Below are 12,958 nucleotides of genomic sequence, written 5' to 3'. Positions count from 1 at the left end.
GTATCTCTAAATCTAAAAATCTAAATCAATGGCATCTGACTCGCTGAGTTATTTCAGCATTCTCGGTCTATCTCTGCCTTGTCATGCTCTTTCAGAATCTTTCATAAGCCCAGTCAGAAAGTTTTATAAAATCACCCTCATTCTTCAAATCTCCCAGAGAGTTCCCAATATATCCGAATAAGTCAACTCCTATTCATCTCACTGGTAGACACAAAATGCTGGAGTAACTCAGCGGGACAGGCAGCATCCCTGGAGAGAAGGAATGCGTGACGTTTCGGGTCGAGACCCTTCAGACGCTGCCTGTACAGCTGAGTTACTCCAGCATTTTGTGTCTACCTACGATTTAAACCAGTATCTGCAGTTCTTTCCTACATATCCTTCTTCTCACTAATCGGACTCGTGAACGGATCTTCTATGGACAATAGACAATAGAAAATAGGTGCAGGCGAAGGCCATTGGGCCCTTCGAGCCAGCACCGCCATTCAATGTGATCATGGCTGATCATTCTCAATCAGTACCCCGTTCCTGCCTTCTCCCCATACCCCCTGACTCCGCTATCCTTAAGAGCTCTATCTAGCTCTCTCTTGAATGTATTCAGAGAATTGGCCTCCAGTTAAACTGTGGCCCCTGGTTCTGGACTCCCCCAACGTTGGGAACATGTTTCCTGCCTCTAACGTGTCCAACCCCTTAATAATTTTATACGTTTCGATAAGATCCCCTCTCATCCTTCTAAATTCCAGTGTATACAAACCTAGTCGCTCCAGTCTTTCAACATATGACAGTCCCGCCATTCCGGGAATTAACCTAGTAAACCTACGCTGCACACCCTCAATAGCAAGAATATGCTTCCTCAAATTTGGAGACCAAAACTGCACACAGTACTCCAGGTGCGGTCTCACTAGGGCCCTGTACAACTGCAGAAGGACCTCTTTGCTCCTATACTCAACTCCTCTTGTTATGAAGGCCAACATTCCATTGGCTTTCTTCACTGCCTGCTGTACCTGCATGCTTCCTTTCAGTGACTGATGTACTAAGACACCCAGATCACGTTGTACGTCCCCTTTTCCTAACTTGACACCATTCAGATAATAATCTGCCTTCCTATTCTTACCACCAAAGTGGATAACCTCACACTTATCTACATTAAACTGCATCTGCCATGCATCCGCCCACTCACACAACCTGTCCAAGTCACCCTGCAACCTCATAGCATCTTCCTCACAGTTCACACTGCCACCTAGCTTTGTATCATCGGCAAATTTGCTAATGGTACTTTTAATCCCTTCATCCAAGTCATTGATGTATATTGTAAATAGCTGCGGTCCCAACACCGAGCCTTGCGGTACCCCACTAGTAACTGCCTGCCATTCTGAAAGGGACCCATTTATCCCCACTCTTTGCTTTCTGTCTGTCAACCAACTTTCTATCCATGTCAGTACTCTACCTCCAATACCATGTGCTCTAATTTTGCCCACCAATCTCCTATGTGGGACCTTGTCGAAGGCTTTCTGAAAGTCGAGGTACACCACATCCACCGGCTCTCCCCTGTCAATTTTCCTAGTTACATCCTCAAAAAATTCCAGTAGATTAGTCAAGCACGATTTCCCCTTCGTAAATCCATGCTGACTCGGAACGATCCTGTTACTGTAATTCTCTCCTTAAATTAATAAAGGGATCAAAACTAGAGTAGTACACCAGAGATGATCTTACTGTAAAGTTGTAGCAAAGTGTTTGTGTTTATGCTCCAGCTCTGCAAAAAAAACACCATTCCACTTGCCTTCCCCATTATTTGCTGTATCTGCATGTTTATATTTTGTGTATCAAGTATGTCAAGGAAATCAAGAACTTATGTACACCTTTGTAATCTCTATTCTCCCTACCATAGTGCGGAGAGCCTCACAAGCAAAGACACAAAATGCTGGAGTAACTCAGCGTGCGAGGCAGCTTCCCTGCAGGACATAACCCAAAAGGTCACCCATCCATGTTCTCCAGAGATGCTGCCTGAGCCGCTGAGTTACTCCTGCACTTTGTGTCTTTCCTTGGTAAAGCAGCATCTGCAGTTTTAGTTTCTACATCGCGATAGCCTCACATTTGTCCACATTCTGTCAATTTTCTGCCTTACTTGCATAACCTATCTCTGGCTTTTTGCAGGTTCTTTAGGTGCACCTAATCTGCAGAGTCCCTTCTCGGCTTGGTGCCAAAAAAGCCTAGTCTCTGAGTTGGGTGAAACTCGCATCACAGTGGGGTGAGATGGCCTACTTCCATCTGTGGCCTCCTCCACCCATCTTCTCCAGGTTTCTCCCTTGCCACTTTTATCCATTGCTGCTTTTAACACTGGATTTACGTACTTTCGTCAGGCTGCCTCATTTGAGATTGTACTTAATTTCCTCTCATAGAGTCGCACAGCATGTAAACAGGCCCTGTGGCCCAACTTGCCCACACTGACTAATGTGCCCCATCTACACTAGTCCCACCTGCCTGCGTTTGGCCCATATCCCGCTAAACCTATCCTAGTCATGTACCTGTCCAAATGTTTCTTAAACGTTGCAATACAACCTATCTCAACTACCTCCTTCGTCAGAAAATGCTGGAGTAACTCAGCAGGTCAGGCAGCATCTCAGGAGAGAAGGAATGGGTGACGTTTCGGGTCGAGACCCTTCTTCAGACTAAAGAAGGGTCTCGACCCGAAACGTCACCCATTCCTTCTCTCCTGAGATGCTGCCTGACCCGCTGAGTGACTCCAGCATTTTGTGAATAAATACCTTCGATTTGTACCAGCATCTGCAGTTATTTTCTTACACCTCCTTCGTCAGCTTGTTTCACATAACCACCACCTTCTGTGTGAAAATGTTACTCCTCAGGTTCCTATTAAATCTTCACCCCTCACCTTAAAACCTATGTCCTTTGGTTTCTTGATCCCCCTACTCTGGGCAAGAACTTCTGGTTCTTATTAAATCTTCACCCCCTCACCTTAAACCTATGGTTCTTGATCCTCCGACTCTGGGCAAGAACGTCTGGTTTCATATTAAATCTTCACCCCCTCACCTTTGGTTCTTGATCCCCCTTCTCTGGGCAAGAACTTCTGGTTCTTATTAAATCTTCACCCCTCACCTTAAACCATTGGTTCTTGATCCCCCGACTCTGTGCAAGAATTTCTGGTTCTTATTAAATCTTCACCCCCTCACTTTAAACCTATGGTTCTTGATCGTCCGACTCTGGGCAAGAACTTCTGGTTCTTATTAAATCTTCACCCCTCACCTTAAACCATTCATTCTTGATCGTCCGACTCTGGGCAAGAACTTCTGGTTCTTATTAAATCTTCACCCCCTCACCTTTGGTTCGTGATCCCCCTACTCTGGGCGAGAGCCTCTGTGTGTATTCCTCTCGTGCTTTTGTTCCCCTTGCTGTTGTGGCTCTCCACGCGACAGGAACTAACGGTGGCGAGGCAGCCGGAGTGGCAGGTTGACCCTGCGAGTGCAATCGCTCACCAGCTCTGTCCCTGTGTCTGTCCATAGGGACCGAGGGACTAAAGCCACAGACTTCAGAGAACAACCGGGCTGCCTTGCTGAGCCGCTGCACATCCATGCCCGTGGACATTTCGGGTGAGCCTGGAACCTGTCTTTCAGCATGTTGGAGATTAACACGCTTAAATACTCTGATCTCAAGATATCAGCCAGTAAACAGCACTCAGACAGAAATTTGAAGCTCTCCGATAAGAAACAGCTGGATAACTGCCCCGTACCATCTGCTCTGCATGACGTTCTAGTGCTCCCAAATCTAACTGCTGATGGGGACTAATATCATTTCTCTACAAATGCTTTCCTTCTGTGTGTGTGTGTGGTGGTGGTGGTGGTGGTGGGGGGGGGTTGTGTGTGTGATGTGGGAAGGGAGAGAAGGGTGGACGGTTCATCTTACTTGGTATCTCATGTAATAATCCTAAACTTTGGGAAATAAAAACTGCGACTTGTGGCCAGCCAACTGCCTGAAAAGCAGAGAGGAAATACCACTGCAGCATTTGAAGTTGCATAATTTATACCAGCTTGTGCTAAATCCTTTCAGCCATGCGGATTGGTATTCTCTCTCCATCGGTTCAGATATTAATGTTAATGCATGAGGTATTGGTCAGAGCAGTGACACTAGTGATAAGGTGTTGGAGGTCAGAGTGTCACAAATGAACTGCTGTGAAAATCAGAGCGAAAGTGAACCTGTTGTTGCTTCCATTTTAGGAATACACAAAGGAATGTGTTCGGATTTTGATATGGCGTACGAGCGGGGGAGGATTTCGGTGTCTCTGCAAGAGGAATCACCATTTAGCCCTTCATTTGTCAGAGTAAGCGAAAGTCTGTGCCACTACTCTGACTTCCTGTAAACGACCATTGTAGTTTGAGGGTTTTGTTCAATATCCCCATCAACTGCACCACATTGTAGTTTGAGGGTTTTGTTCAATATCCCCATCAACTGCACCACATTGTAGTTTCAGGGTTTTGTTCAATATCCCCATCAACTGCTCCATATTAAATAGGCTCAATTATTTTTAATATTGGCGTGAAGCCACCCTTCACTTGCAGACGCGCTGCTCATGTGCCAATCATAGACTTGCCACTTGAGGTGTTAAAGTTCGTTTTCTCTAGACAGACAAAGTTATTGGTAAAACAGTAAATTTATTCCGCCAGGCGGGAGTGGGGGAGGTCAGCACTGGGTGCCTTCAGACCCACTCGTGTCCCACTCTAGAAAACAAAGGACAAAACGGTTTAGAAACATAGAAACATAGACATAGGTGCAGGAGTAGGAGCCTGTACGCACCGCCATTCAATATGATCATGGCTGATCATCCAACTCAGTATCCTGTACCTGCCTTCTCTCCGTACCCCCTGATCCCTTTAGCCACAAGGGCCACATCTAACTCCCTCTTAAATATAGCCAATCAACTGGCCTCAACTACCCTCTGTGGCAGAGAATTCCACAGATTCACCACTCGCTGTGTGAAGAAAAACATTCTCATCTCGGTCCTAAAAGACTTCCCCCTTATCCTTAAACTGTGACCCCTTGTTCTGGACTTCCCCAATATCGGGAACAATCTTCCTGCATCTAGCCTATCCAACCCCTTAAGAATTTTGTAAGTTTCTATAAGATCCCCCCATAGTTTTATCGTTATCCTATCAGTGAATGATGTGACACCACTCCCATCGTGCCCATGGAAGGTAGTAAAATAAATAAGACCATGTCCATATAAGGTATTAAAAAGTCATCAGTAGATCCATTTTATTTCATAATAAAGCAATCTCAGCTTATTCTTATAATTTTTGTAGCAAAGCCAACTAAAGGCCAGTTTTTTTTTCCGTAATAAAGCAATCTCAGCTTATTCTTATTCTTATTTTTTTAGCAAAGCCAACTAAAGGTCCGTTTCTTTTCATAAAAGTACCTGCTGTACTTCCCAAGGTTAAACACAGCTCACCCCCTTTCTGCTTAGCTAAGCAATTTACAATGTGCTAGAAGAAGCAGGAATCCATTTTGTGACCTGTTTCTTTTATAATTACTCGAACTCTTTCAGAGGTGCATTCTCGCCTTCCTTTATAAGTGCAGATTGAGTTTAAGGAGCTGATACGGGCCGGGCTGAGTATGTGGTTCCAGAGTTAGTGTGTCATTCAGCAGGCACGTTGCTGATGGTGTGCTAGTGCTCTCAGCTGGTCAAGGATTCCTCCCCCCATAAAAATAACTCTCCTCCCGACTTGAGATCCAGACCAGAATCTCACCTCACTGGGCATTAGAACATAGAAACATAGAAAAATAGGCGCAGGAGTAGGCCCTTCGAGCCAGCACCGCCATTCAATATGATCATGGCTGATCATCCAAAATCGGCAGTCCCTTCCAGCTTTCTCCCCATATCCCTTGATTCCTTTAGCCCTAAGAGCTAAATCTAACTCTAACTCACATCTCCAGCATTGTAAAGAGCCACATACTAGAGAAGAGATGTGTTGACATTGCTCCAGTTCCAAGGGACTAAAGATTCTGACCGTGAACAGAGTTAGACAATAGACAATAGGTGCAGGAGTAGGCCATTCGGCCCTTCGAGCCAGCACCGCCATTCAATGTGATCATGGCTGTTCATTGTCAATCAGTACCCCGTTCCTGCCTTCTCCCCATACCCCCTGACTCCGCTATCCTTAAGAGCTCTATCTAGCTCTCTCTTGAATGCATTCAGAGAATTGGCCTCCACTGCCTTCTGAGGCAGTGAATTCCACAGATTCACAACTCTCTGACTGAAAAGGTTTTTCCTCATCTCCGTTCTAAATGGCCTACCCCTTATTCTTAAACTGTGGCCCCTTGTTCTGGACTTCCCCCAACATTGGGAACATGTTTCCTGCCTCTAACGTGTCCAACCCCTTAATAATCTTATACGTTTCGATAAGATCCCCTCCCATCCTTCTAAATTCCAGAGTATACAAGCCTAGTCGCTCCAGTCTTTCAACATATGATAGTCCTGCCATTCCGGCAATTAACCTAGTAAACCTTCGCTGCACGCCCTCAATAGCAAGAATATCCTTCCTCAAATTTGGAAACCAAAACTGCACACAGTACTCCAGGTGCGGTCTCACTACAATAGTTCACAGATTGTTTTCCAACAAAGCTGCTGCTGCATTGATTTGTGCTCTTTATTTAGTTTAGCTCAGTTTAGTTTAATTTAGTTTATTGTCACATGTACCGAGGTACAGTGAAAAGCTTTTTTTTGTTGCGTGCCATCCAGTCAGCGGAACGTCCTTACATGTTTATAATCGAGCCGTCCACAGTGTACAGGTCTTATCAGAGTGGAGCAATTGGACGGAGTAATTGCAGATCCACATCTGGGACCAGCACTCGGGAGAGTCGCCTGGCTTGGGCGCCATTAGTGGCCTGTTTATTTGCGGGTTACTAGCCCTCTCCGTTCACCAGTTCTTCAAAAATACCGACTTTTAGCAGGTTGCAAATTCAGATGTAAGGCATCCTCCAGTCAATTATGTATGAGAGTGCAGATCAGTGAGTTGGCAGGCTCACTATTAGTGGAGTGGACCCCAGTCTGTCATGTCCTTCTATTCTTTACCTCACTCATTGTTCTGCAGTCAATTAGAAACATCGAAAATAGGTGCAGGAGTAGGCCATTTGGCCCTTCGAACCTGCACCGCCATTCAATATGATCACGGCTGATCATCCAGCTCAGTAGCCTGTACCCGCCTTCTCTCCATACCCCCTGATCCCTTTAGCAAAAAGGGCCACATCTAACTCCCTCTTAAATATAGCCAATGAACTGGCCTCAACTACCTTCTGTGGCAGAGAATTCCATAGACTCACCACTCTCTGTGTGAAGAAATGTTTTCTCATCTCGGTCCTAAAAGACTTCCCCCTTATCCTTAAGCTGTGACCCCTGGTTCTGGACTCCCCCAACATCGGGAACAATCTTCCCGCATCTAGCCTCTCCAACCCCTTAAGAATTTTATATGTTTCTATAAGATCCCCCCTCAGTCTTCTAAATTCCAGCGAGTACAAGCCCAGTCTATCCAGTCTTTCCTCATATGAAAGTCCCGCCATCCCAGGGATTAATCTGGTGAACCTTCTCTGTACTCCCTCTAAGGCAAGAACGTCTTTCCTCAGGTTAGGAGACCAAAACTGCACACAATACTCCAGGTGCGGTCTCACCAAGGCCCTGTACAATGGCAGCAGAACCTCCCTGCTCCTAAACTCAAATCCTCTTGCTATGAATGCCAACATACCATTCGCTTTCTTCACTGCCTGCTGCACCTGCATGCTTGCTTTCAATGACTGGTGCACCATGACACCCAGGTCACGTTGCATCTCCCCTTCTCCCAATCGGTCACCATTCAGGTAATACTCTGCTTTCCTGTTCTTGCCGCCAAAGTGGATAACCTCACATTTATCCACATTATATTGCATCTGCCATGCATTTGCCCACTCGCCTAATCTATCCAAGTCACTCTGCAGCCTCCTAGCATCCTCCTCGCAGCTAACACTGCCACCCAGCTTCGTGTCATCCGCAAACTTAGAGATGTTGCATTCAATTCCCTCGTCCAAATCATTAATATACACTGTAAATAACTGGGGTCCCAGCACTGAGCCTTGCGGTACCCCACAAGTCACTGCCTGCCATTCCGAAAAGGACCCGTTTATTCCTACTCTTTGCTTCCTGTCCGCCAACCAATTTTCTATCCACCTCAAAACTGAACCCTCAATACCGTGTGCTTTAAGTTTGTATACCAATCTCCTATGTGGGACCTTGTCGAAGGCCTTCTGAAAGTCCAGATATAACACATCGACTGGTTCTCCCTTATCCACTCTATTAGTTACATCCTCGAAAAATTCTATAAGATTCGTCAGACATGATTTGCCTTTGGTAAATCCATGCTGACTTTGTCCGATGATTTCACCACTTTCCAAATGTGATGCTATCACATCTTTAATAACTGACTCTAGCATTTTCCCCACTACCGATGTTAGGCTAACTGGTCTATAATTCCCCGTTTTCTCTCTCCCTCCCTTTTTAAAAAGTGGGGTTACATTAGCTACCCTCCAGTCCTCAGGAACTACTCCAGAATCTAAAGAGTTTTCAAAAATTATCACTAATGCATCCACTATTTCTGAGGCTACTTCCTTAAGCACTCTGGGATGCAGCCTATCTGGCCCTGGGGATTTATCTGCCTTTAATCCATTTAATTTACCTAACACCACTTCCCGACTAACCTGGATTTCCCTCAGTTCCTCCATCTCATTAGACCACCGGTCCCCCGCTATTTCCGGCAGACGGTTTATGTCTTCCTTAGTGAAGACGGAACCAAAGTATTTGTTCAATTGGTCTGCCATCTCCTTGTTCCCTATGATCAATTCACCTGTTTTCGACTGCAAGGGACCTACATTTGCCTTAACTAATCTTTTTCTCTTGACATATCTATAAAAGCTTTTGCAGTCTGTTTTTATGTTCCTTGCCAGTTTTCCCTCATAATCTATTTTCCCTTTCCTAATTAAGCCCTTTGTCCTCCTCTGCTGGACTCTGAATTTCTCCCAGTCCTCTGGTATGCTGTATGCTTCATCTTTTGTTTTAATACTATCCTTGATTTCCCTTGTTAGCCACGGATGCACTACCTTTCCTGGTTTGTTCTTTTGCCAAACTGGGATGAACACTTGTTGTAGTTCATCCATGCGACCTTTAAATGCCTTCCATTGCATGTCCACCGTCAACCCTTTCAGCATCAATCGCCAGTCTATCTTGGACAATTCACGCCTCATACCCTCAAAGTTACCTTTCTTTAAGTTCAGAACACTTGTTTCTGTATCGACTTTGTCACTCTCCATCCTAATGAAGAACTCTACCATATTATGATCACTCTTGCCCAAGGGGCCTCGCACAACAAGACTGCTAACTAACCCTTCCTCATTACTCAATACCCAGTCTAGAATGGCCTGTTCTCTCGTTGGTTCCTCGACATGTTGGTTTAGAAAACCATCTCTCAAACATTCCAAGAAATCCTCTTCCTCAGCACCCCTGCCAGTTTGGTTCACCCAATCTATATGTAGATTGAAGTCACCCATTATAACTGCTGCACCTTTAGTGCATGCATTTCTAATTTCCTGCTTGATGCCATCCCCAACCTCACTACTGCTGTTAGGTGGCCTGTACATAACTCCCACTAGCATTTTCTGCCCCTTAGTGTTTCGTAGCTCTACCCATATCGATTCCACTTCCTCCAAGCTAATGTCCTTCCTTTCCACTGCTTTAATCTCCTCTCTAACCAGTAACGCTACCCCACCTCCTTTTCCTTTCTGTCTATCCCACCTGAATATAGAATATCCCTAGATGTTGAGCTCCCAGCATTGGTCACCCTGGAGCCATGTCTCCGTAATCCCAACTATATCATAATCATTAATAACTATCTCCACATTTAATTCATCCACCTTATTACGTATACTCCTTGCATTGAGACACAAAGCTTTCAGGCTTGTTTTTACAACTCTCTTACCCCTTATACAATTATGTTGAAAAGTGGCCCTTTTTGATTTTTGCCCTGGATTTGTCTGCCTACCACTTTTACTTTTCACCTTGCTACCTGTTGCTTCTACCCTCATTTTACACCCCTCTGTCTCTCTGCTCCTGCTCCCATCCCCCTGCCACATTAGTTTAAATCCTCCCCGACAGCATTAGCAAACACTCCCCCTAGGACATTGGTTCCATTCCAGCTCAGGTGCAGACCGTCCTGTTTGTACTGGTCCCACCTCTCCCAGAACTGGTTCCAATGTCCTAAAAATTTGAATCCCTCCCCCTTGCACCATTTTTCAAGCCACGTATTCATCTGAAATATCCTCCTATTCCTACTCTGACTAGCACGTGGCAATTGATGTGTTTCGGCTGGAGTTCTCATCTGTTATATGTGCAATCTGTTGAATAAATACTCATGAATTGACTGAGGCAATGAGGTAAATTCTGAGGTAAATTCTCAGGTATTTACAGAAATAACATGATATTTTTAACCCATTTTCGTTGTAAAAGAATTGTCCTGTCTGGCAGAAGTGTTAAAGTGAAAAAATGCTACGGAATTGGAATGGCCCTTAGAGATGTAGCAGTGCCATTAAATGCCGTGAGACCATGTAGCCCTCTGCCCAACCTTGCCCTTGCAAGCTCTTGAAGAAATAATACAATAGTTGGAAGACCAAGCTGCCGTGTGGCTCTCTGAAAGTTATTCTTAGTTACGGATTGAGGTAGAGACACATTGCTTGTTAATGATCACGTGCATTCTTCTATGGAGTAAATGGGCACGGCTTGGTGGCATCTTCTATTTGCTAGAAGATCTGGATGAAGAAGGTGTTGGGCAGCAAGGGGTGGGAATGACCTAAAGAGCGCATGATTCCTTAAATAACAAGTTTTGTCAATGCTAGTCAGCATCACAGGACACCAGGGAACGCAGGCCAGTGACCGCGGAGGGACAACCATCAACCGTGCACCTGTACCCTGAGGATGAACCGGATGACATCGAAGGAGCAGATCAAGTGAAGCACGTTGGGACCATTTTCGAGGAGGCCAAGCAGGAGCTCTTGAAGTTGATGCGGATTGAGGTACAGACACGTGGCTTGTTAATGGCCACGCGCATTTCTCCCTTGGCGTTTGCATTTCTCCAGATAGTTAACATGTTTGTTGAATGTCTGTAAATGAGGATGCGATCTTCTGAAGGTAAATGTACTTGCTAAACCCGGATTTGAAACAAAAGTTTGTCCGTATTAATAACTTCCTGATAGGAGCAGAATTAGGCCATTCGGCCCATCAAGTCTACTCCGCCATTCAATCATGGCTGAGCTATCTCTCCTTCCCAACCCCATTCTCCTGCCTTCTCCCCATACCCCCTGACACCCGTACTAATCAAGAATTTATCTATCTCTGTCTTAAAAATATCCATTGGCATGGCCTCCACAGCCTTCTGTGGCAAAGAGTTCCACAGATTCACCATGCAGGAACCCAGGATGTTAATCCAGGCACTGTACTTATCTATCATCGTGTGATGTTCTTCTGTGTCCTTTCATCCCCGAATACCTCTGCTGTTTTTTTAAAAGTCTAATTTATTCATAACTATTATTCAGAGTGTGTGGGAAGGAACTGCAGATGCTGGTTTACACCGAAAATAGACACAAAATGCTGGAGAAACTCAGCGGGTCTGGCAGCATCTCTGGAGAAAAGGAATAGGTAACGTTTTTGGGTCTGAAGAAGGGTCTCGACCCGAAACGTCACCTATTCCTTTTCTCCAGAGATGCAGCCTGACCCGCTGAGTTACTCTATCATTTTGTGTCTGTTATTCAGAGTGCATTCAATCAAGGTCAGTCCATTACAGAATTGGAATCAGTAGACTTGATTGGTGTGGGATTTATCCAGTTCTCGTCCTGGTGTGCCCTCCGAAGTGGAATATTGAGACATTTAATTGTCTCCCAACCCCGTCCCAGCAGCACTAAGATTTGTGCAATGTTCCGCCCACACCACGTGCACATAAGATAAGCTGTTTAATCGGTATTCAGAGCCATCCCCTGAATCAGCTGTGGGAACCTATCTCTGATCATTGTCATTCAAGAGGCAGTGAATCCTAATTATGGGATACAACCTATAATGTTACAGGAGTCCCATAGGCCACTTGTTCCAACGAGACCATCTTAGCCTTTTTGCAGACTAAATGTGTTAGCCTCATTCCCCATAGCTCTGCAAATCATTTTTCCCTCAACTTTCTATTGAAAGTCTTGGTTGTTTCCACAGACACTAAGTTTATAAGATCACACTAGTGCCAGTAAGAAAAATGTCTCATTCTTTCCCTCCTGCCACTGTATATTTTGTCCATCACCTCCAATGTAAACTCTTTGTCTTTAACCCATCTGCTATTGGGAACACATCATCTCTCATCACGCTTTCTATCTTTATAACAGTCGTGTACCCCTTTACGAATTCTCCCCCCATTCTTTGCTCCAAAGAAAAAAAATCATCTGACTTTATTACTGAATTCTCATTTCCCTAAACCCATTATGTGAAGATGTTAAACATAAGTGTGAAGAAACATCGCCGATCCATTCCCTCCACAGATGCTGCCTGACCTACTGATTTCCTCCAGCGTTTTACTCAAGATTTAAAATCCGCATGTCTCCATCACGTTGATAAATATAATCTAATAAAGACGCGGGAAGATTTCTATTCACAAAAGGCATGAAATGGTGTGGGGAGGGAATGGGAATATGGTGAGAGAGAGAGATCGGCCATGATCGCATTGAATGTGAAAGCAGACTTGAAAAACAATCTGCTTCCATTTCTTTCCTTCTATTCTGGTAAATCCTTTCTGGACCTTCTCCAGAACCTTCGTATATCCTTAATAAAATAGGTTAATTGGCTTCTGTAAATTGTCGTCAGTGTATGGGGTAGAAACCCATTCCTTCTCTCCAGAGGTGCTGC

General features: G+C 44.8%; 1 protein-coding gene across 3 annotated transcripts in view; it reads left to right on the top strand.

Annotated features, from left to right (window-relative positions):
• The window catches only part of LOC144610716 (patatin-like phospholipase domain-containing protein 6), a 165,972-nt gene that overhangs the window by 66,620 nt on the left and 86,394 nt on the right, over nt 1-12,958 (top strand). For all 3 annotated transcript variants that reach the window (XM_078429624.1, XM_078429625.1, XM_078429622.1), the window contains exons 12-14: nt 3,516-3,602; nt 4,227-4,330; nt 10,918-11,094. In XM_078429624.1, the coding sequence (XP_078285750.1) occupies nt 3,516-3,602; nt 4,227-4,330; nt 10,918-11,094 (368 nt within the window). The remainder of the gene's footprint in view (nt 1-3,515; nt 3,603-4,226; nt 4,331-10,917; nt 11,095-12,958) is intronic.

This window comes from Rhinoraja longicauda, chromosome 37 (genome assembly GCF_053455715.1).
Source record: "Rhinoraja longicauda isolate Sanriku21f chromosome 37, sRhiLon1.1, whole genome shotgun sequence".
Classification (NCBI taxonomy): Eukaryota; Metazoa; Chordata; class Chondrichthyes; order Rajiformes; family Arhynchobatidae; genus Rhinoraja; species Rhinoraja longicauda.
Note: the sequence above shows the minus strand (reverse complement) of the source record. Positions and strands in the feature narration are given on the sequence as shown.